Source organism: Schistocerca cancellata, chromosome 1 (genome assembly GCF_023864275.1).
Source record: "Schistocerca cancellata isolate TAMUIC-IGC-003103 chromosome 1, iqSchCanc2.1, whole genome shotgun sequence".
NCBI lineage: Eukaryota > Metazoa > Arthropoda > Insecta > Orthoptera > Acrididae > Schistocerca > Schistocerca cancellata.
The window spans coordinates 689,469,779-689,494,428 of record NC_064626.1 but is presented as its reverse complement, the minus strand read 5'-3'; the positions used below and the strand labels follow the sequence as shown (position 1 = coordinate 689,494,428).

The following is a 24,650-nucleotide window of genomic DNA, read 5'->3' as shown; positions in this document are numbered from 1 at the left end:
ATGCCCGACCCACATGACAGGGAATGGTTCTTAACTAGCCGGGACAATATATACACAAACTTTTGAGATCAACTCTGCTGCCTGGTGGGGTGGGGAGGGGAGGGGAGGGGGGGACAGGGAAGCGACATCTGTGCAGTCGCGACGAGAGTGGGTGTGCAGGCATAATGTGGACCTACATTTCATTTACCAGTACAATTTCCTATCCACCACCAACTACTGCAGCCATTCTGTTTAGTTATAAATTTTTTGTATTGGTACTTGTTGGATGAATCATGCTGTTAGCATCTTTTTATTACATAGATGGCACATCTGATCATTAAAGAACGTGTGCAAGAACATGTAGTTCACAAAATAACTGATAACAGACCATAACAAAGTATCGTGGTAATTAGCCCCAAAAACAAATTTTTTAAATTATTGAGCGGGGGAAGGCAAATACATTAACTTGTTTCAAAGTAAAATGGCTAGGTAAACTTCTGATTATACGGTAGATTCATTAAGGTATGTCAGTACTCCCCTACTTGTACATGCGGCCTAATACCTGAAGTTGACTATATAGCCTACTCCGTAGGGTGACACAGAAGCCCTCCAGGAAATACAGACTTGATTATACGTGCAGGTTACACTCAGCACAGTAGTTCAATCTGCGAGTTTTAGCATTTTTTTAAGGTGAATGGGCCTGTAGGGAATCAGGAAATGGCGTTTTCAGGTTGCTTAGTCCCTTTCACAAACTGACTTGCTTGTCTCAATGCTGTTCACATGAAAAGAGTAGGCTATATAGTCAACTTCAGGTATTAGGCCGCATATACAAGTAGGGGAGTCACTGATGCCTATCCTGTGGAGATAGTTGGCGTAATTCCATTTATTGAAACACATGCTCATAATTAGAGATAGACAAAACTATTCTTTTCAGAGATTGGATCAGAACTGGTCACTCACTGGAATAAACTAGTTCTTTTTCACGTCTCACTGCTCACCATTCGCTCACAAAAATAAGAAAAGGAATGTACACTATGTTTTCAGTTCACGTCACTAAATCTATATTTTTATCTGATTTGGCCCTATTTTGAAAGAACATATATAGACGAGTAATAATTTTGTGCTATGCCCCCAGTAATTTTCAAATAAAAAAAGCTTTAAATTTTGTCTGCTGTAAAAAATTATAACTATTACAACAAAACCCTAAATATTTTTTATCAAGTGGAAGAATTTTAAGAATGAAACCTGATTTGTGTTATATTTTGATACTTTTACTGGAAAAAATGCAATATAGGTGTTATAACAACAGTAATTGAAGTGTATCTGCAGTCATTATTTACAGTTAGTATTACTATGTATGTTCCTGTAAAGGAAAAATTAATCAATATTGTCATTTATAAATAGTATTTGACACATTTTAGGAGATGTGAGTCTCTCCCACTCCTCAGGGCATATTTGTCCCGCTTTTGAAAATATTTGTTCACGGGCCACTGATGTTGCCGTGATACATAACACTTTTAGAACCAATTGATACAGTGCTGAAGGAAAATATCCCTCCACTAAATATTTGTCCAGTTTGACAATTGAAGCACTTTCTGGGTTGTGACTTGCCAGAAGCTGACCAATAGTTTCATTGAACTTGTCCCAGATTGAAGTAGTCTCATGTGCCATGGTTGTAATTGGTTTAGAAATGAGCTCTGTTTTTTTCTTCTTGAATAACAAATGCTTTCATTCCTGCAGTAGCCTTCATGCAATAGTCCTGATTTTTTTTGAAAATCCTTGCCTTTGGATCGGGGTCCAATAACATTGCCTGACTAATCAATTCGTTTAATTTTTGGCAAGATCTCAATTTTTGAAAGCGAGACACTCATCTCTGAGGACATCTCTTTGGTTACCTCATCAAAAACTTTAAAAATATGTAAAGCATGTCACATTATCTCCCAGTCTGTACCTTTTAAGTTTAAGGTGATCGATTTTACACTTCAAATAGCAAGGAAAGAAATTATGGGATCTTTATTTAAAGTACGTGTTTGCAATATTTCGTAAGTAGAGTTCCGTGTGGTTTGGACATCTTGTTTCACTTTCAGTCGGTCGGGATATGTGGAAGTTTCAGAAGCATGACAGTTAATTTCATGTTTGACGCATTTTCTGTTATTATGGAAGTAACTTTAAAATTGATATTGTATTTGGGATAAAAGACTTTACCCAGTTTGAGATGTTTTCTGCTGTGTGTCTGTTATTGAATAGTATTATCTGAAAATCATTTTTAAAAGCTGTAAGTCTTATGTCCTACTTTTATTTAATGTGAGCGTCTTTTTAATGTTGAAAAATTTACTTACTGGGTGTTGTAAATGAAAAGCACTTGAGGGTGAGGACACTACAAAAGGAAATAAATCAGGACTAGATCCAGCACCTGATGACACTGATGGGCTGCATACTGCTAAAGACTCATGTGCCTTTCTCTGAGGATATCTTCTTCCGAGATGGAAGCAGATGTCAGTGAGGACAATTCAGAAGAAATGATTTTTTGAATTTCTGCACTGACTGATGGGATCTTGATTGGCTTCCTGACCAACACTGTTCCAGAGGTACTGTAGGATCTTTGATTTTAGATGTCATCAGGATTGATGATGAGCCAGAAGCCATGACAATTATCTGCTGTTAATAGCAGTATTTTCCTTCTCCTTCCATTTTGGTAAAATGGTACTGAACATTGCTCGTAATTCTTCTAGGCGAAGCAATGTGGATGACATATTGTGCAGCACTGAAAAGTACACTGGTAAAATTAAAATATTTGCTATTAACGTAGCCATTTTAAATTGTAAAAGCTTAAAGTGAGAGCAAATACACATGCAGCATGTTCTATAATCAGAAGTTACAGAGTAGGATGAAGGAAGTTGTGATCTGCGAAACCTAGAGCCACAATTGTGAAATTTGTATGATATATGAAAAGGTCTGAAATAGTCAGAGCTATTAAGAAACTCGTAAAGACAAGCCTGACAATATGCGACGATTTCACCACTGAAAGATGAAAATGTTCAATAATGTGATACCCCAATTTGGGCTACATCGTGTGTGAACGAGAGATGGCAGGATAACGGTGCAGATAAAGGCTGGAAAAAAAGCAGTGCAAATGAATTCTAAAGTCTGTGGTTTAGGAGCTACAAACTGTTACTGTAGAACATAGTTGGCCATCACTTTCAACTCATTTTGACAAACTCCTCCATATATTTCAGAATATTGACATTCATGTCTTTCATCTAATGAATGTGGACAGCTGGCTCAAGCCAAGCATGGCCTCCAGTTCCTTAAATGTAGACTCCATTGTCCCAAGACACCACAGAAAGAACAGATAAGGTGGGGCAGTAGTGGCAAACAAAAGTTTTGACTTATTACCGACAGTGCTACATACGTACAATAGTAATGAAGACGAACAAGTCAGATACATCTTCATAAATATCAAATCCCTTAAGAAAATTTGTCTAATCTGCATCTTCTACAGACTTCCAAAAGTAGGCAGGATAGCCTGTTTCAAAATTGACCTTCCAAAATTTGATTCAACTTAGGAGCATACATATAATGCTAGGACCACTAACATAAGTATTCTGACTCTTAACTGTGAAATTCAAGTGTGCAGTTTCTTCATCAAATGTAACAGTATGTCAGCTTGTACCTACCCATAATTCAGCTTATAGTCACGCCCTCATACATATATTTTACACAAAATTCACAAGCAGTAAAATTTGTACCTGGAATATCACATCATCATTTGATGACTGACTTCCTCTAAAATATGAAAGGAAGAAACTGTGACAACATACAGAGACTTTTAAGTGTATCAGTGTACCTGAACTTGTAGCAGAGCCACAAGAGATAATTTGGGAGATGATTTCCATACCATTCCTGGACATGAAAGACCAACTCCATGGATTTACTACCAAACTAACTATATTACACATTAAATACGCTCCCCCAAAGACTGGAAACATGAAGGGAAAACCTGCACCTTGGCTAATGCAGGAGATAAAGTAGTTAATGAATCTCGGAAGCACTGCACGTCGGACTTACAAATGGCCTTGTACCTTTGAAAATAGAGTTGATTACAAGCACAAAGCAAACAGAGTCAGTCAGTGTGAGAGAAATGATAACTAAGACATGCCAATACATCAATCTAAAACATAAAGACCAGATTCTCTACGGAAAATCTTGTGTGTTCTAGGGAGCAGCACGCAAAGTAGAAGCTGTAGCTGATCCCATTTTCCTCACCAAGGAACTAAACGAGAACTTGGCTTTAGTGATAACCTTCATTGAAATGTAAACAAAACATAGACTTACTATTTATTTCATGAAGGTAAATGGCAGTAGCCGCAAAAAATTCTTTCCTGAGCTGACAATGCTGTTGAAAAATCCTTCAGCTCAGCATTTACTGAACAGGACAACATCGCGTCCAAATGGTCAAGCTTATTATTGATCCACTATTGCTCATAACAACTACTGTCCCCTAGACAAATGGTGAAGCTTATTATTGATCCACTATTGCTCATAATAACTACCGTATTTACTCGAATCTAAGCCGCATCTGAAAAATGACACTCGAAATCAAGGAAAAAAATTTTTCCCGAATCTAAGCCGCACCTGAAATTTGAGATTCGAAATTCAAGGGTAGAGAAAAGTTTTAGGCCGCACCTCCAAATCGAAACAAAGTTGGTCCATTGTAATATGAGATACAATTTAGGTCGAATGAATGGCGATACAGCTACAATAGTTTGGTTCGAGTTGTAAGCTTAGCAGTTAAGCTTTACCAGGTAGCCATTGCTATGCGTCAGGCGCTCCATCCATATTTATACGGGTACCCTTCCTTTTTCACGTGCTTCGTCTGGGTTGAATTGATTGCTTATTTTTCTTTGATCTGATAAGTGCCGTTACTTTGTTATAGGTGTTTCGTCACTCTAAGCTGAAAATGCATCATTGTACTGTGTCACGCATTGTTTGTCGCATTCTGATAGTGAGTGTTTACGACCTGTCGCCGCTCGCGGCATGGCTTGCTTTTGTACGCGCTACCGCCACTTCCAATTGAAAATAAATAAATAAATAAAAATAAATAAATAAATAAAATCGTCTCATTAGTGAAACAATGGCAAGAGACTGCAATTTGTTGTTACTTACACTGCTGCTTTCTTTGATAATGATCAACAAGAACCAAATAATAGACTGCGTGTGATAGAAGATGTTGTGAAGGAGAGTTTAGCAAAAATTTTTCTCCGTTTGAATATCTTTCCAGATGCCTCTTTAGTACATTACCTTCTGCACAGAAATTAGTCATCTTAGATTTAAAAATCTAGTCAGTTGTCGTGCTTCACTTCTGACTGTATCTCTAATCGGCGTAAGAATAATACTAATATAAACATGGCATGGTATGTATATTCTTCCGCGATTGCTGTTGTCTCACTCTAGTTTCGTAGTTTATTAGGCAGACAGGATTTAAATGAAGTAGCAGCAAACACAAAAGAATACATGGCAAAATGTTTATATTCGTATTATTCTTATGATGAAGAGAATACTGCATGTGATTCACAATTCATAAAAGTTCCTATTAGCAACCATCTCTTGTCACAGGTAGGAAAAAATTCAGAACGTAGAGTTGGCCATATTGACAAACATCCCAAATAGTCTTGCCAGTCGGATTTTCGTAGTACATTGAAAGGCTGCTACATTCGAAAATGAACAATACGGAATTTGTATTTACTTCGTTGGATAATGTATGAAAATGCAGTGGTCGAAACTCGGGGCGGAGAAAAAAGCTCGTCTTCCACCTTTTTTCTTTTTTTTTAAATTTATTTACTGACGCAGAGGTTTTGGCACCAGTATTTATCTTTGTGCCTGCAAAGCATGCTTTTGTAGCGCTACATATATTCGACGGCAAAAGTTACTTGTGGCGGCACCTACCAACATTTTACAGAACTTCCGCTTACTTTGCACTCGATTCTAAGCCGCAGGTGGTTTTTTGGATTACAAAAACCGGAAAAAAAGCACGGCTTAGATTCGAGTAAATACGGTACTGTTCCCTAGAATTCGAAGCTTTTGCTTGGAGGATGCACCACAAACATCATATCCGTCAGAATATAAGCACTAGAGATCCGATTGCCAAGAAGAGTAGAGTGAATGTAGACATCAGAAAAAAACTAAAAGTAAAAAACCTAAATGGGCAGATTAAAGAATACAGAAGCAACTGGAAGGATTACGTCATGAGAGTGGAAGACAGCGGATTACCAAAATTGATGATAATTATTACTCAACTGGCAGAAGATATTTAGGAAGACTGAGGGATATCGACAATTTCAGCTAAGAAAGCGTAACAGGCAAACGCCTTGTACATGCAGAGAGAAGACTAAGAGATATCATATTAAAAATGTTATGATTTTTTAAGTAACTGTAATTACATATAAAACTCTGGTCCAGTGTAAGAGAGCTCCTAAAAGCATAAAAGCATTAATCTATTCAGGTTAAGTGAATGAATATACAGCTTGTCACTGGATGAAAGGTAATTATTCAGAGATATGACAGGAAAGACTGTTTAAAGCAAAAAAACTTCATTTGGTCAGATGCACTAATGTGAATGGTTTCCAAGATAGAAAATTATTAGTGTACATTGTTACTTATTTTCTTTATTTTTCAGTACACTATCATTGTTTACAATGTATCATAGTAGTGTATTCGAAGTTGAGACAAATAATTTGGTATAGGACACGTGGTCTATCAAGTCTGCACCTCAGCGCATGTACAGAGTGCAAGATTTTCAGTATTCTCTCTCTCTCTTCACGCAACCTATTAGTCCTTGAGTAAAAATCAATAGGACCTTTGTAAAGGAAATTTAATGTAATTTAATTTTGTACTGCACATAGTTTTTGCTAGAGGCTACGGATTTTGTGTTATTCAAGAAAAATGTACAAAAGTAACTTTAAATATGTTCCATCTCAGAAACCATTTGGAATAGTGCATATGTCCAGATATAGTGTTTTACTTCGAATGACCATTCCTGTTGTGTCTCTGGATATTGACCATTCCTCCTGAGACAACATTATGCATGGATATCTTGTATGTTAAAATAATTATCTGTTATACATACTGTTATATTTAGTATCCTATTCATCCAAAGTAATTAAAGCTCTCATAAAGGCTACTGACACACCAACAGCAGCAACTATAAATGTAGCAGTCATAGAGGAACACACAATAGTACACCTAAAAAGACCACCCACACAACAAGAAAACAGAAGAACGACAAGACAAGACAAGACAATGATGACTAAACAAATCAAATAAGGATACAAAGAATAAAGAGCTGAACTCAGATGGAGAAGTACTCAATCAGAAAAATGAGTTGCCAAGCTGTATCACTGTGCCAAGAGTGCAAACAAGATTGACACCTCAAGTCGCTGTGTGGTCTGCTACATGCTATCTTGTCTACGAGAGTGGTGGGGAGCAGTGAGCTAGTTTGCATTCTGATCTGTAAGAGTGATGGGAAGCAGTGATCTTGTGAGCTACCTTGCAATCTGATCCCTGAGAGTGGTGGAGAGCAGTGAGCTAGTGAGACGGCCTGCAGTCCAATTGGTGAGAGTGGTGGGGAGTGCTGAGCTGTTGGAGGGTGGGGGGGGGGGGGGGGGGGGAGTGATGCTTGTATCACTTTGTGATACACTCCAACCATACATTGGCTGAAGACTGCAGCTTTTATGGTTTTTGGCAGCATATTCCGTGTGCAGTGGTAAGTCAAAAGATAAGAAGTAACAACACACTAAGTATGTAAACATTTGTTGAACTTCTGAAATTAGAGAGATTCTTTTGAAATCAAGAGTGGAAACATGATGCTGGAAGTGTTTTCTGCCTTAATGTATCATTCTGAAGAACTTCGGTATCATTTGCATCAGCAGCTGCATGGTCGACGCAGTGGATTGTGAAGTGTTGGGACCCAGGTTCGATTCCCACCTGGGTAGAAGATTTTTTCCATTCATGGACTGGCTGTTATCTTGTACTTACTTTCATATCATCCTAATTAGCATTACTATTGAAATGGCTGAATTGGTACTGCCTGATAGCCAATAAATTGGGGGGGGGGAATGGAGCTTTTGTTATTTATCTCCATGGATGGGGAAAGCTACTAATAAGGTATGCTGATCCACACATATACAGGTCTACAACATATTTTTTGTAGCTTTTGTAACATTTTTGTAAGCATGTGGCGTGGTGTGCCTTTGTAGCAGCCTAGCACAGAATTTCCATCCCATTCATTATGAAGCCACCAGAGACGCATTTTGAAATCACTGAGCTACCACTCATTTTTTCCAAATAATACGTCATCCACTCTTTAGAAAGATCTGGTTCTTTGAATCTGTTCAGGAGCGGACTGCCCATCTCTACTCATAATAGACATTAGCTGCTGTCTGCTGCATATCCAGTTGGTAAAACACTGGTTTTTGGATGGGGCACTGTCCCATATACTTATGTTTAATGTTGATTTTCCAAAAAGAATCCTATTGCTTTGGAATATAGTTTCACAGAAAGTATCCTTTTTAAAAATTAGAATGGGCCATCATGAAGCAAAGGATTTAAAACTTTTTGCGTCAATGTAGCTTGTGATAAATGATTTAGACAACTGATAATTTGTTAATTGAAGTAAAAATTGCATTTTCCATCCCAATTTCAGAAAGTTTAAATTCATTAATGGTTGTGTTACAAAGTACATAGTATCAGCTCTGAACACAAACCTGATCGGTGGAGGAGGAGGAAAGGTAGTGAAAATGTGTATTTTTGGAGGGCTTCATAATTTATTTTTGTGCTGACAGTAAAAATTCAAACTACTATAGGATTGTTGCAAAACATTTTTGGCTTTGCAGTTCATCTCTTCAGCAGGCAGCACATAAATATATCCAGTTTCTTATGATGTTCTGTTCATAAACTTGGTTTACTGACAGCACTTGGTGTTGTATCAAGGGGCGTTACACTTATTTTGAAGCCCAGGAGTGCACTCTAGGGATGAATGCTCATTCATTGCTCACCCACGGTAATCATTTCTCAAGCAGCCCCACTCAGCTTACTTGTACTACTTCTGAAGCGTGAGATTCCAGAGTGTGCATTGATTTTTGGAGGCAGTTTCATGTGGAAAATTTGTGCATTGTAGCACACTGAAGTTAACATGGCCTTATTTCCATTCGTGTGTTTCAGTGGCTAATACATTTCACAGAGATAGCTCACTTTTAACATAATTAAGCCTGAAATGAAATTTATTGAGCTGAATGTGGTGGAGTAATCATTTTGTTATGAAAATTAACTCGCTTCCATTGTACAATGCTTCATGATCTGATATAGGCGAAGAAACATGTTGAGGTGGATAGTAGTGCCTTTTCCAACTTCTTGAATTTTATTTAACTTTTTTGCCCCTTCATTTGTGTAATAAGTGTGTGTGTGTGTGTGTGGGGGGGGGGTGGTTTTTAAAAGAATAGGTTTGAAAGGACGACAGTCTTCTTGTTCTGGTTCATATTCAGTACAGATTATAAAAGTTTCAAAAGCAAAATTTTATATTCAAAACATATATTTTAATGTTACAACAGTGATAGTCTGACATCATTAACAAGAAGTAGCTAATTTTGTGTAGCGCATGTTGGAGATGATAATGAAGTGTTCATCATAACTAACGATTTTTTGTTTATATTTAACTGGTACTGATCGGAAGTATAATTAGTAACAAATACATTCCTTAATGGATTTTGAAAACCTGTTATTTGGACATTTTTAAGAAAATTAATTTATCTATATGGAAAAAAATACAAACCTAGAATTTTTAAAAATTTGCAGCCGTGATATGCAGTCCATTGAGACACAGCCTCCAATGATGTCATTCAAAGCATACCTGCAAACCCAGGATGACAATATAACAGATGAAGAAGCTATCAGGAAGTACAATGAATACAAGTTAGAATTCAAGAGACAGCAACTAAATGAATTCTTTGTGGCACATAAAGAAGAAGAATGGTAATTTTACTTTTACGACAGTCATTCATGAATTTGAATATCTTGATCTGATGCAGATATCATTGCACAGTAGAAATGAGAAAGTTCTTGTTTAACCTTGTGACCTTTATTTCAGGGGTATTAACTTGGAAAGAAAAGTGTGTCCCCCCTTTTTATATATAAATATGTGTATAACACAAAGTTTTCTGAGATGGAAATATCTAGTCATTAATTCATTTAATTTTGTCTTTTTGTGTTTTCTCTTAATTAGTGTAACTGCACTGCAGATTGTGCATATAAGTATTTTGTTACGATGCTGTTTGATCTCATTAATTTGTTGCAGCCTATGTTACAAATTAGCAGATAATAGATATAGTATGTATGCTGTCCAGGACAAAACACGTTAAAAAGAAAGTATGTTGTTCATATTTACTTTGTATGCAGTTAAATTTATTCTAAAGTGACAATGTGTTTTCATAACTTTTTTAATTATATTAGATATTTTGCTATGGTACACATTTACACTGTGCCTTGAAGAACTCAGCTGTTTTATGGGCAGTCCAATAGTTAGCGAATAGTTTAGAATATGGATGGAAGCAATCTTGCGATAGTTGTCGTGTTCCAGTTTACTGTTCGGGAAAATAACTATTACCAGTCACTTGTAACTTACTGTGAGACATTATCCTTCTGAACGGCAATTTTGGGAGAGGGGTTTTGCTATGCTTACTGAATAGCATAACTTTTTAGGCACATTTCTTCTATTAAATTTCATATTGCATTTTGTACCAATGAATCCCATCTGGTAGATGTAGAGGCATCAAGTGGTGAAGGGTGTTAAAGGTGTGAATGAAGAAAGAAAATAAGTTTTTCTTGTGGTTTGTGACCACTGTCTCACTTGTTGATGCCAAGTTACTTACTTGCGAACTTTGATTTCATTGCTCAAAACAGTGTTACATTCATTTAATACAGTTTACATTTGGTACCTATTTCAAGAGAGAGCTGATCATTATTTGTCATTTTCAGAGGAAGAATTAAGATTTGAATATTTTGGCAAATAATCTTTTGTATGAGTTAGGATAGTTCAATTTATCTTTAGAAAGCACTCTTACACTCTCCCAACAGCATTTCTGTTAAATGTAGGAAAAAATCTGCAGCCAAACACTGGGTCGATCCTTCTACCTTTATATTTGATGTGAGGTCAACATAGCCAACAAGTCACACCTCTATGCATAAAAAAATTAAAGAAAATGACAAAGAGTGCACTTACATTTATACACACATTTATCTTTATAATTTGAAACTGTGGAAGGATGCAGTCACACGATATTCTTCAATTTTGTGTCAGAAAGTCTTGCCACTCATTGCTAAGGCTGCAAAATAGAAGACATATAAAATTAGTTTGACAATTGTTGAATGGTTTGTTGAAATTAGTCAGTACACATTGTGTATGGATTGCCATTGCAGTGGAACAGTGTCAACAGAAGTAGATTCATGTGAGGGAAATTTGTTTCGAAAATTAATGTTGGACTGAAGAAACAGTAGACTTTTAGGAATAAAGTCTCTAAAAAATTGTAGTAGCTAACAAAACATAACTTGGCATTTAACTGTAATGGAAATTCGTGGATGGGGCAGTATGTAAAATAAGGGAAAGGCAGTCACTCACCTACAATGGATTGATGCATGGGGTACAATAACACAACAGAAATCAGGGTTCACACTGACTTTTGAGAACTAACTCTTTTTTTGTAGCAGAAGTACACACATTAACACACACAACCACACAGACACCCAAATGCATGCTCCCATGGCCCCGGGAATAATGTGGCCACAGGAATGTGCATTTTGGTGTCTGTGTGGTTTTGTGTGTGTGAATGAGTGTACTCTTAGAAAAAGAGCTAGTGCGAATGCTGTTTTCTATTGTGTGCTACTGCGCTCCACGCATCGACCTGGTGTAGGTGCGTGGTTGTATTCCCTTATTTTATGTTTATCTTATGTATCTTTGCTGCAAACATAATCTCTATTTTTGACGACACTAAATATTAAAATAGTTAAAATGCAAATTTAATGATGGTTTTTAACTATTTCAGCTTTGGAGGATTTCTCTTTAAAAGTACGTGCTCATATTTACCTCACTGTTCTCTCACTGGGGGAGTCATTGAAAGCGTAATTACTTTGCCTGCTAAATGTATCATGTTACTGGTGACACTGATACCGCATTTACTCGACTGTAAGAAGGGATTTTTTCCCAAATTTGTCATTCGAAAAATATTGGCTCTTCTTACATTCACAAATCAAGGTTTGGTTATGAACTCAGTGTTTTGACGTTATGCAATAGCTTAATATAAGGGTTCTCTTACATTAGCAGAGGAGGCTTTGGTATTTCAGGTTACACACAGACTTAATTTGATGATTTCATAACGGTGTGTGATGGGATGCTGTGGCAGCAGAGTGCCTGAATGTGAGAAGGATAGTGGCGAGGAGGCAGTGAATTTCATCGTGCTGCCAGCTGTGGGAATACATCTCTTGTACCTGGACTTTGATGAACATTTACCACATTTAAACTGTACTTTGCTCAAATGTAAATGTAGTCAAAACTGAATGGACGTTACAAATGGACAAATAGTCAGCAACAGCATACATTTCTGCAGAACATCCAAAATGAAGGATAATGAACGAAAAACAAGATTCAATAGGCATTAAAGCAGCTACTGTGTAACAACACTGTTGATTTTCAAGACTTGAAAAGAAGGATGAAGCACAGTGTTCTGTTAGTCTGAAGTGGACACATTTCTGTTGATTCCGCACTAAGAAGCCAAGCGCATAACATCTTTCTGTTATTCAGTTTGCTGTAAGAACAGTAAATTCTAGCAATTTATCATTGATGTAAATAACAGCCGTGATTCGGTTGAGAAATGTAGATGTATGAGTGTACAGTTCACAATTGATTCTCATTGACAGTGTTGTTTCTTGTGTTCTTCAGTCTGAAGCTAGGTTTAATGCAGCTTTCTTCATGCTGCTCTGTCCTGTGCATACCTCTGTACCTCCTGATAATAGCCCACCCTCCATCCCCCTGACGCGTGTGCGCACGCGCGCACACACACATACACTCTCTCTCTCTCTCTCTCTCTCTCTCTCTCTCTCTCTCTCTCTCTCTCTGTGTGTCTCTCTCAGTGGCTGACAGTTCCTTCACGAGTTTGTGCATGGCGCCCACAGGGCCCTGAGCTGTTGCAGTCCATTCTTCCTTTCCAGGCTACATTTTCTTCCCAGTGCCCTTTCATCCTGTCCTCACTTCTTCCCCACCCTCTCCTACACCTCTTCATGTTCTTACTTCTGTTAACTTGACTATCCACAAGGTTTCCTGTATTCCTTGTGGTTTTGTTTCTCTTGCCTTTTCTCCTTCATCCTTTTTTGGGTTGTTTTGTCCGTTTTTGGGATTTGACCTCCACTGCTAAATGTTCTGTCTGGAGTGTGAGCCATTTGGGGAAAAACACCCTTCCTAGCATCTACAGTGTGGATTCTTCCCTCCCCCCTCCCCCTCTTTACCCCCTCCTCCTCTGCCGTAACCCCCTCCCCCGCTACGCTAGGTCAGCAGCATGTATATCCAGTCCATATGGCGGGGCTGTCATGTACTCATCTGGCTGAGCCTTTTGTCAACACAGGGATCACACTTCTGATATTTGAGCTGTTTTCTTCCCATGTGTGCCTAGAAGTGGTTGCTTGTCATTTTGGAGCACTGTAACTCCCGGAAATGACTTCCATGCCAGACGGACCTTGCTGTGGCTGGGTGGCACCCATAGGGACAACCCTTGATCGGAGTGGGCGGTATCAGAGTGGATGCTTTGCTCGTGAAGCATGTCAAACTCAGGAAATGTGGCCATTCTCCTACGGCCATTGCCTAGAGTGGTAACTGATCACTGAATGGTGCTTCGTATGACCCTGCAGCCTTTCCTTCCCTGGCAACATCCTGAGAGGAGCCCAGGCTCGCTGGCTTGGGGCGAAACACTTTCTCTGCTATGTGGTCTATACTAGGACGGACGGAGACACATTCACCACAACAGATCTACTATTTTTTGTGGAAAATATGGAAGCCAAGTTTATCAAAGCTTCTTCTGCCACCCAGTCTGCAGCTCTTTGTACTTGTGATCATCTTTGCAACAGGCTCTCCTGTCTCTGAAATGGTCCTGGGAGGCATTTTTCATAGGGACCTCATCCTTCAAACTGATGAACTCCATGCTAATCTGGAATCAGGGGGTGTTTGATGTGTGCAGAAAAGTCGCAAGGACAACCACACCAATACCAGCACCTTTATTCTGGCTTTGGAGGGAGATATCTTCTCAGGGAAGGCCAAGGTTATGTGTTATCGGTTTGATGTGAATCTGTACATGCCGCCAACCATGAGCCCCCTGTGGGTCCAGGGGTTCAAATAGGACCACGCTATTCCTGCCTGTCGTAAGAGGCGACTAAAAGGAGTTCCAACATTTCGGCGTTTTTGTGATGGTCCGCTCTCAGAGTTGACCTCCACCTTCTCCAAATTTCTGTTGCTAGTGCGTGCCAATTGGGGAAGGATGCCTTATGTGGTGTTTTTTGTTTGTCCATTGTGCACCAAGCTCTTGAATGCTACTTATTGTGTAGTGGGCTTTGCACCCAACGTCTTATGGGTTGCCTGCTTCTCGTCTCCTGTGCCGTCCCATCCTTCGTGCCCACAACAATTCTGGACCATTTCGGCACCCAAAATCCAGCGCGATAGCCAGTCCGTCATGGTGGGGTTGTCATGTACCCTCTTGGTGGTAGCCCCCTGACAACACAGGGATCGCACTGCTGATGCCTGAGCTGAGACTTCCCCGCATATGCCAAGGAGTAGGTGCCCATCCTTCCTGGGGCACCAGAACTCCCAGCAATGGCTATCCTGCCAGGTGGCCCTTGCTGAGGCTGGGTGGTGCCCATGGGGGGAGCTCCTGGTTAGAGTGGGTGGCATCAGGGTGGATGACCCACAATGAAACAGGTTAAATTGAATCAAGCTGGTGATCGCTTGGTCCCAGCAGTCTCAAAGCGAGTAAGGAATGATTTTGATGCTGTGAGCAGCAGGACTGATGAAGCGACCTTACAGGCAATGAAGCCCCAGTTTTTTGTCGATAGGTTTGGGAAAGTGGAGGCGTTGTCCAAAATGCGTAGCAGGTCGATTTTGATCCAAACAGCTGCCTCTGCCCAGTTGTGGGCGTTGCTCGCCTGTGATAATCTGGGAGACATTCCTGTCTCGATTACGCCCCATAAAAGCCTTAACATGGGCCAGGGTGTTATTTTCCATTGAGACCTTTTGCAGTCGGATGAGGAGCTACGTGCCAACTTAGAGCGATGGTGTGTCCTCTTTGTCCGGCGCATACATAGGGGACCCAAAGACAACAGGGAAGCTACCGGTGCCTTCATGTTGGTTTTGAGGGTGACTTGTTATCTGAAAAGGTCAAGGTGATGGTTTACCATTGTGATGTGAAACCATGCGTCCCCCCTCTTATGCGGTGCTTCAAGTGCTGGAAGTTTGGACACATGTCATCTTGCTGTACCTCCAGCACCACATGCAGGGATTGCAGTCGTCCTCTGCACCCAGGCGCTCCGTATGTGCTTCCTCCCACATATGTCAGCTGTGGGAAGCGCCACTACCCCTGCTCGTCTGACTGCCTTGTTCTCCGTAAGGAGTGGCGAATAATGGAGATAAAAACCCTGGACAAGCTCACCTATCAAAATGCAAAGAGGAAATACGAAAGACTTTATCCTGTTCAAATGACTACATCATATGCTGCGACTGTGACTTTGTTGCCCCATTGGCAACAGCTGTCCCTGCATTTGTTAAACCTCCAGTGGGCCCTGAGAGCCGCACCGACTCTTCCCCCGTGTCCATGATGGGGGACACTGCTTCTTGTGGTGTTCTCAAGGTACCTCCTTTGGGAGACCAACCCCCCAAATTGACGGGGATATCGGACCCTGTCCCCGAGCTAGAGGCACGCCTGCCGCCTCCGGCTTCTCTCATGCGGAAAAGGTCCCTTGGAAATCTGCCTTCTAAGGCATCCTCCAGCACGACACCTGCCACCAGTCAGTGGCTCAAGGAGCCACGAGTGGCAGATCGAAGAACTTCCTGCTCTTCGTCTGTCTATGGCCCTCCTTCTGAGACTCCCTCCCAGGTTGCTCCTAAGGAGCAGCGGGTGGGAGGAGGAGTAGGAGGAGGAGGAGGAGGAGAAGCTGGGTTAGAAGGAAGAGGTTCAAGTTGCCTCTGTGCTACTTGTTACTAACAGCTCTGCGTCTGAGGACGATTTCCAGATTTTGGCATCCCCGGCGACCTCGATCTCCCCTCTATCTCAGACGCAATGGTTCTCGATTGAGACTCACCTTCGGTGGTGGTAGATGACTCAATGGCGTAATCTGCCTCCTCGGTCCCTTCATGCTTTTTTTGGCCGCAGACAGTGTCATTCTCCAGTGGAATTGCAGCAGTTTTTCCACCACCTTGCTGAGCTCCGACAACTTCTCAGCCCTGACCCTTTCTTCCGCATTGATCTCCAGTAAACCCCCACCCAACATGGCTATCGGGGTTATTATAAGAATCGGGTAGCTTATACGAGGACATCTGGTGGAATCTGCATCTATGTCCTTAACTCTCTTTACAGGGAGTGTGTACTTCTTCAAACATCTTTAGAGGCTGTCACTGTTAGGGTGAGAACACCACAGGCTGTTACTTTCTGCAGTATGTATCTTCCACTGGATGGTGATGTCCCACAGCGTGTATTGGCTGCACTGATAGCCCAACTGCCGCCACCTTTTCTGTTACTGGGTGACTTTAATGCCCGTAATCCTTTGTGGGGTGGATTTGTGGCAACAGGCTGAGGCAGTGTCGTTGAGCAAGTGTTGGCACAGGTCGACCTTTCTCTCTTAAATAATGATGCCGCCACACATTACAGTGTGGCACATGGCACATACTCAGCCATCAACCTTTCGGCCTGCAGCCCTGGCCTTCTAACATCTGTCTAGTGGAGTGTGCATGGTGACTTATGCGGTAGTGACCACTTTCTGATCTTTCTGTCACTGCCACAGCGTCATTCTTTTGGGCGCCTCCCCAGTGGGCCTTGAATATGACTGACTGGGACTCGTTCACCTCCATTGTCACTATTGAGCCTCTTTCTCATGACGCCATTGATGTGGTGGTTCACACGATAACCACTGGGATCGTTTCTGCAGCAGAATCTGCAATTCCCTGTTCTTCTGGGTCCCTTCGGCAGAGGACTGTGCTCTTGGCGGTCACCAGAGATCGCTGAGGCGATTAGAGATTGCAGATGGGCCTTCCAAAGTCATAAGTGGCACCCATCACTGGAACACCTCATTGCCTTTAAATGGCTCCGTGTCCGAGCCCGACGCCTTATTCGCTGACGGTAGCTGGAAAGCTGGGAAAGGTAGTCTCCACCATTGGCATCCGTACCTCTTCATCACAGGTTTGGACCAAGATTAGGCGACTCTGTGGATATCAGACCCCGTCAGCATACCTGGTTTTCCCTGAATGGAGCAGTCTGTACTGAATCAGACACGATTGCAGAACTCTTAGCAGAGTATTATGCTCAGCGTTCCGCTTCTACGAATTACCCGCTGGCCTTCCGCTCCCTGAAAGTGTGATTGGAACATCGGAGCCTTTCATTCCATACACACCACCCCGAATTGTACAATGTTCCATTCAGTGAGTGGGAACTCCAAAGTGCCGTAGCCACTTGCCCTGATATGGCCCCCGCGCTGGATTGCATCCACTATCAGATGCTCAAACACTTCTCGGTGAACTGCCAGCAACACCTAATAGACCTTTTCAACCGTATCTGGGTTGAGGATGAGTTCCCATCACAATTCCGGAAAAGCGTCATCATACTGGTGTCGAAACCTGGCAAGAACTCCCTGTAGGTGGACAGCTACTGCCCCATTAGCCTCACCAATGTTCTGTGCAAGTTGCTTGAACGCATGGTGAGCCAGAGGTTGAGTTGGCTACTGGAGTCTTGGGGCCTTCTGGCTCCGTCTCAGGGTGGGTTCCGTAAGGGCCACTCTGCCACCGATAATCTGGTCTGCCAGGAGTCCGCCATCCATATGGCATTTGCCTGCTATCAACATCTGGTTGCTGCCTCTTTTGACATGCGGAAGGCGTACGATACAACATGACGACATCACATCCTCACTGTGCTTCATGGGTGGGGTCTTATGGGCCCGCTCCTGATTTTTATTCAAAATTTTCTGTCGCTTCATTCCTTCTGCATGCAAGTTGGTCCCTCCCATAGTTCACCCCGAGTCCATGAGAATGGGGCCCCGCAAGGCTCTGTCTTGAGTGTCTGCCACTTTTTAGTTGCGATCAATGGGCTAGCTGCAGCTGTGGGAACATCCATATCAGCTTCTTTGTATGCTGATAACTTTTGCCTGTACTACAGCTCTATTGGAATTGTAGTTGCTGAATGGCAGCTGCAGGGCACTATTTGCAAGGTGCAGTCTTCGGGCTGTAACATACAGCTTCCAGTTTTCGGCTGCGAAGACTTGCGTCATGTATTTCTGCTAGTGTCGCACTATTCATCCTGAGCCACGGCTTTATCTTGACGGCGAACCTCTTTCTGTGGTGGAGACGCATCGGTTTTTGGGATTGCTTTTTGATACTCGGTTGACTTGGCTCCCTCATATTCGGCAGCTTAAACAAATGTGCTGGCGGCATCTTAACCCTCTTCATTGCTTGAGTCACACCAGCTGGGGTGTCGATCGGTCTACCCTTCTATGACATATGTTCTCTGCCAGCTACGCATTGGCCACACCTGGCTGACGCACGCTCATTTATTGCGCTGCGAGAACCCACCTCTTATGTCGCTGATTTCACTAAAGTCAGGTGTCGCAGGATGTGGGTACTGCGATGTTTGCGTACTTCTGGTTGAGGTTATACATTAACACATGCTCATCTGGAGATAGATTGGGTAGCTGTTTGAAGGGCAGAGGGAGAAAAAAGTGCCAAGGTAAGAGCTAAGGGGAAAAACCTCTGCGATAGTTAGGTCAGGTGGTAAGAGCAGTAGCGGATGTCTCGCTGCCTGCGATAGGTCATACAAGGGTAGGCTTTGTTAGTAGTGGGTATCATTTATGTCGATACCTTGACATTGTGCGGTGCTGTTGCTTGGCGGTTGCCACTGGGTGCCAGTGTTGAACTCTCGATCAGCGTCAGCAACCTGCAACAGTTAGGTTTATCATCTTTTTGTGTCCGATAGGTCATATATATCAGATGCACAGTGTAGGGTGATGTTGGCGAATTGTTTGTGTGTTAGTGGGCGGGCTCGTCGGTTTCCCTGCTGTCGCCTGTTGGTTGGCTCTAACAGCAGCTGGTGATTTCCAGTCAGCATTGCTGATATGCAGGGGCTTGCCGATGTTTGTCGCTTTTTGGTGTATGTTAGCTTGCCATAGGTGGTTATGCCCTAGCTAGTAGTGTCTTTGGCCGCTTGTGCTTCCACCTATGGTTGTTGGCCTGTCTGCTTTTAACTGCACTCAGGCAGACGTTTGTGCTGCCTGATACAATCCCTGCACGTTTAACGGATGATGCTGCAGTGACAGGCTTAGTTTTGAGTTTTATTCGAGCAGGGTTTTTTTTCGCTCAATCTGAGGGTTTGTCTCTTTTGTGTGTTGAGTCTGGCCTCTGGTTTTAGATTGGGGTTTTTAGTGTGTCTCTTGGTGGTTGGCTTTTCCTTTTTTTTTTTTTGTTTCCATGGTCGGCCAACCATTGTAACACTCTGTGTGCTTTTATTTCTTTTTTTCTGGTCTTTGTTTGTGTCTTTCTTGTTCTGTATTGTCCCTTGTCATCTCCGTTGCTTATACCTTGTGGATGTTTAATGGTCGTGGATAAAGGGACCGATGACCTTTGCAGGCTGGTCCCTTCAACCCCACAAACCAACCAGCCAACCATTAGGTGCTTTCGGTGCTTGCATTTTGGGCACATGTCTTCATGAGATACCCTCTGTGTGGTGGCAATGGACACTAACTTCGTGAGGGGAGCCCCTGTGTTCTGCTACCCATGTGTGTAAATTGTCACAACTGTTACTTTCCATGGTCACCAGATTTTCCAGTGTACAAGAAATAAAATAAGATACAAGAGTATAAGTGCCTGGGTCATACATCTTACACTGAGGCTCATCAAAAATATGACCGACTCCACCCTGTGTCAATGACTTCTACTTTTACCTCTGTTACTTACTTCCCCCTCCTACCTCTTCCTTACCTCAGTCCCCCCCCCCCCCCCCCCCCCCCGCTCTCCTCTCCCCCTCTCCTGTGATTCCCACATCCTCCCCTCCAGGTTCCACTCACCCTGCTTGGCCAAAGAAGTGGCACCTCCCCCCTTCTTCAGTGCCCACTGGTGATGGGACTACCTCCCAGGATCCCTCCCCACAGTGTCTATCAGGCTGGAGGCCAGCCACCACAACTTGACTGCAGGACACACAGTCTGGGTCCCCTCAGGTTGCCTGCTCTTTTTTGGTTCCCGATCGTGCAGAAGCCTGCTGTCCCTCTGTGCCCTGCCCTCCTCAGTCTATGCAAAAGTGATGCCTTCCGGAGGTGCCATCTCCCCCCTCGTAACTTGAGCCTGACATCTTATTTATGTATGTCACCTCGTTGTCGTTGGTGACAGATGTTGACCCGGGACTTGATTGGCTCCAGCCCATTCACCTCCCATTTGGATACTGACTTCATAATTATTCAGTGGAACTGTAATGGGTACTACCATCACTTCCCAGAGTTGCAGTGCCTCATTGCCTCTTACTCAGCAGCTTGTGTCGTTCTGTAGGAGTTTCATTTTACTGACGCTCATTCACCAATCCTTAGTGGGTCCCATGCTTTGTCAGAACCAGGTCAACCCTTTGAGGATTTCTGGTGGTGTCTGCATGTTGGTCCATACAGATACTGTTAGTACTTGGGTCCCACTTTTACCACATTGGAAGCAGTTGCCATTCTGGTGCACTTGGACTCTGCTGTCACGATTTTCAATCTCTATCGTCGTCTTGACAGGCCACCTACATCTGGTACCTTAACTGCTCCACTTCAACAACCCCCCTCTCCCTTCCTCCTCCTTGGAGATTTTAATGCCCATCAACTTTTGTGGGGCATGCTTGTTCATTTAGTCGGGGGCTCTTCATTGATGAATTTCTTGTGGACCATAACCTATGCCTTCTTAATGATGGTTCCCCTACTCATTTTAGTGCTGCATATGAAACTTTCTCTGCAATTGATTTTTTGCTTTCGTGCCCTCTTTGTCCCTCTTTTTCCCTCCCCTTCTTTCTTCCTTGCACTGGTCGCCACACAATGACCTATGTGATAGTGACCACTTCCATTGATTCTCTGATTCCCTTCCCACCTCCAAATGACCAGATTTCCCTTCTGGATCTTCCGTCATGCTGATTGGCCTTTATATACCTCCTAGGTCGTGTTTCCTCCTTTTTGTCAGGTTGTATAGATAAAGCCGTTATTGCTCTCTCCGATAAGATAATCGACATTGTCGGCATTGTTGCTCCCCGCTTGGCGGGCTTCATTCACTGTCGGCTGTTGCCTCCACTATCTGTGATCATCACACATTGCAGCATCTTAAGCAGCACCCGTTCTCTGCTAGTCTTATTACCTTTAAACATCTTCACACCAAAGCCTGTTACTTAATCAAACAGAACATATGGGTGTGTTGGGAACACTTTGTCTCCTCTCTAGGTTCTTCTGTCCCTTTGTCATGGGTATGGGCTACACTCTGCATCCTCCTAGGTTGTCAGCAGCAATCTTCCATTCTGGGCCTTGCCCTTCCGGGCGCCCTTTGTACAGTTCCATCAGATGTCGCAGAACACGTCACGATCAGTTTTGTGATGGCATCAATATCAGTCTCCTACCCAGTTGCCTTCCACCTCCAACTACAGTGGGTTGAAGCTTCCCACTAATGTTCTACGTATTGTCAGGTGGTATATTACAATGAACTTTAACTGACTGGGATCTTCTTCTGGTCCTCTCTTCTTCCCACGAGTCAGCTCCTGGCCTTGACACCATCCTTAACTAATTACTTCAATACCTCAGCCCTCCACAATGGCAGTATCTCCTCCAGGTGTTTAACCATATTTGGCTGCAAGGCATTCTCCCCTCTCAGTGGAGAGATAGTATTGTGGTTCCTGTCCTTAAGCCTGACAAGGGCCCGTCGTCCCTTGATATTTACTGGCCCATCAGCCAGACAGATGTCATCTGCAAGTTAGTAGAATGGGGTGGTTCATTGGCTCAGTTGTGTCCTTGAATCTCAGGACCTTTTATCTCCTTATCAGTGCGGCTTTCGAGAGGGATGGTCTTGGATCAATTATCTGCTTTGATTGGAAATCTTAGTTTGGTAGGCCTTTTCTCAGTGCTGCCATCTTGTCAAGTTTTCTTCGATTTTCCTAAGGCCTACAACACAGCTTGGTGCCACCACATCATCCTTACAAACCATGAGTGGGGTCTTTGGGGCCCCCTCCTGATTTTTCTGGCAGTTCCTGTCCAATCGGTTGGTCAAACGCAGAGTTGGTACTGTTCTCACCTCTCCACGGGCCCAGGAGAAGGGCGTTCCACAGGGCTCCATATTAAGTGTTCTTCTTTTTCTAATCGCTGTTAATGGAATTGTGTGCTTGCCACACTGCTGGTACCCCTGCTCTGTATGAGGATGATTGCTGTGTTTGGGCTAGCTCCCACTCGGTGGTCTCTGCAGAATGACAGCTCCAGGATGCCATCTGGCATGCCTCCACATGGACACTCTCACACTGTTTTCAGTTCTCTCCCCTGGTGCCTTTGCACTAGCCTTATCAATAGTTTTGTGGTTGCCGCTGCAATCCCTTCCCTTTTGATTCAGCAGTCCCAGTTTCTGGTTTCTTATGCCATCACTATCCACTCTTCCCCTGCCCTCCCTTCCTGTTCTGTTCTTTTTGTGACTTCAGGTTGTCTCCCACCATTGCTTGCCCTCAGTTGCATTTACGTCTTGGACTCCACCTTGCTTCTCTCCGCTCTGACTTCCATCTCCCTTCCTTGTCCTCTTCCCTGCATTATCTCCCAAACCCCACCCCAGGTTAGTTCTATGGCCACGGATTTGGATGGATCTCTTCCAGGGACTGAAAGCCCCCATTATTCCAATGGTGTTCTGTTGTTTGTCCCGAAAGCTCTTACGTCAGGATGCCATTATTTTTTACACTAATGGCTTTAAATCCACTGATCATGTGGGATACACTTTCACATCTTCTGTTGGCATGGAACACCATCTCTTGCCTGCCATGCGTGGGGTGTTACTGTGGAATTGTTGGCCATCAATCGGGCCCTCTGCTTTATTAAACAGTCCTCCCTGATCCAAGTTTTGTTATGTACGGACTCAATGAGTGGCCTTCAGGCTATCACTCAGTTTTTTTTCCCGCCACCTGTTGGACTCTGCCATCCATGACCTTTTTGCTGATTTTGGTGATGCTGCTTGTTCAGTTGATTTTCTTTGGGTTCTTGGCCACATAGGTATCCTGAGTAATGAACTGGCTGATCATCTGGCTGGAGGGGCAAATACTACCCCCCCCCCCTCCTTCCTCCCCTGCCCATTTCTATGACCCCTCCAGGGTCGGATTTGTGGCTTTACATCAAATACCTTTTTGCTCAGTTGTGGACTGTCTCTTGGGAGGCTACACGCTGTCTAATAACCCTCGTGCTGTCAAATAGGCTCACATCACAGGGCGTCTTTCCCTCTGCCTCTCTGGGCAGGAATCTACCATCCTCTGGCATCTTCATATTGGCCATACTACATTGACCCATAGTTTTTTACTCCACCATGAGGACACCCCCTCTCCCTTTAGCAAAGCTCACAGTGATCATATTTTGCTGGAGTCTCCCTGCCTTTTTGCCCTTCACGCTAAATATGCCCTCCCACCTTCCTTGTTTTGAGTTTTAGCAGACAACCTCGCATGTTTACATCTGTCCTCAGTTTTCTTCGCGAAAGTGGTATGCACTCCCAGGTATAAGTCATTGAATTTTCCTCTTAGTCCCTCAGCATATGCATTGGTTATGGAGACCTTAACCTAGTCTTTCATGGGCCAGATTCTCCTCACCTTTTCCCTATATTTTGTCTGATCTGTTGTGCTGTTTTGTTTCCCCTTTTCTAGTGTCATCTTCCCTTGGTGTTGTCCTCATTTTATTGTGATATTGGTGTGGTGTGGATGTCAGGACGTGTCAGTGGCGTTGCTGGTGCCCCAGCACATGTAGCGTTCCTGAGACACCCCTGCTCTCCCCGTTTCCACCTCCCTCACATTTTTTCCTCTTCCTGCTGCCCTGCCATTCCTTTTCCCTCTTTGTTTGGATGTTATCCCTTCCCCTTGACTTGACTGTGCTGTATTTGTTGATCCTCCCTTGATTCCTGCCATCCTAGACCATGGGACTGATGACCTCGGTATTTGGTGATCTGTTGATGTCTCATAATGTGTCCTACCAACTGATCCCTTCTAGTCAGATTGTGCTGTTCAACATTCTTCTGTAGCAACATATTTCAAAATCTTCTATTCTCTTCGCGTCTAAAAGTTCGTTGGTGTTTCACTTCCATATATGGCCACCTCCAAACAAATACTTTCAGAAAAGTCTTGCTGACACTTAGATCTGTAATTGATTTTAACAAA

General features: G+C 42.9%; 1 protein-coding gene across 1 annotated transcript in view; it reads left to right on the top strand.

Moving 5' to 3' along the window:
• Positions 1-24,650, top strand: part of LOC126184376 (serrate RNA effector molecule homolog) — a 200,230-nt gene that overhangs the window by 63,647 nt on the left and 111,933 nt on the right. Inside the window, exon 5 of the mRNA XM_049926764.1 lies at positions 9,829-10,005. Within this exon, the coding sequence (XP_049782721.1) occupies positions 9,829-10,005 (177 nt within the window). The remainder of the gene's footprint in view (positions 1-9,828; positions 10,006-24,650) is intronic.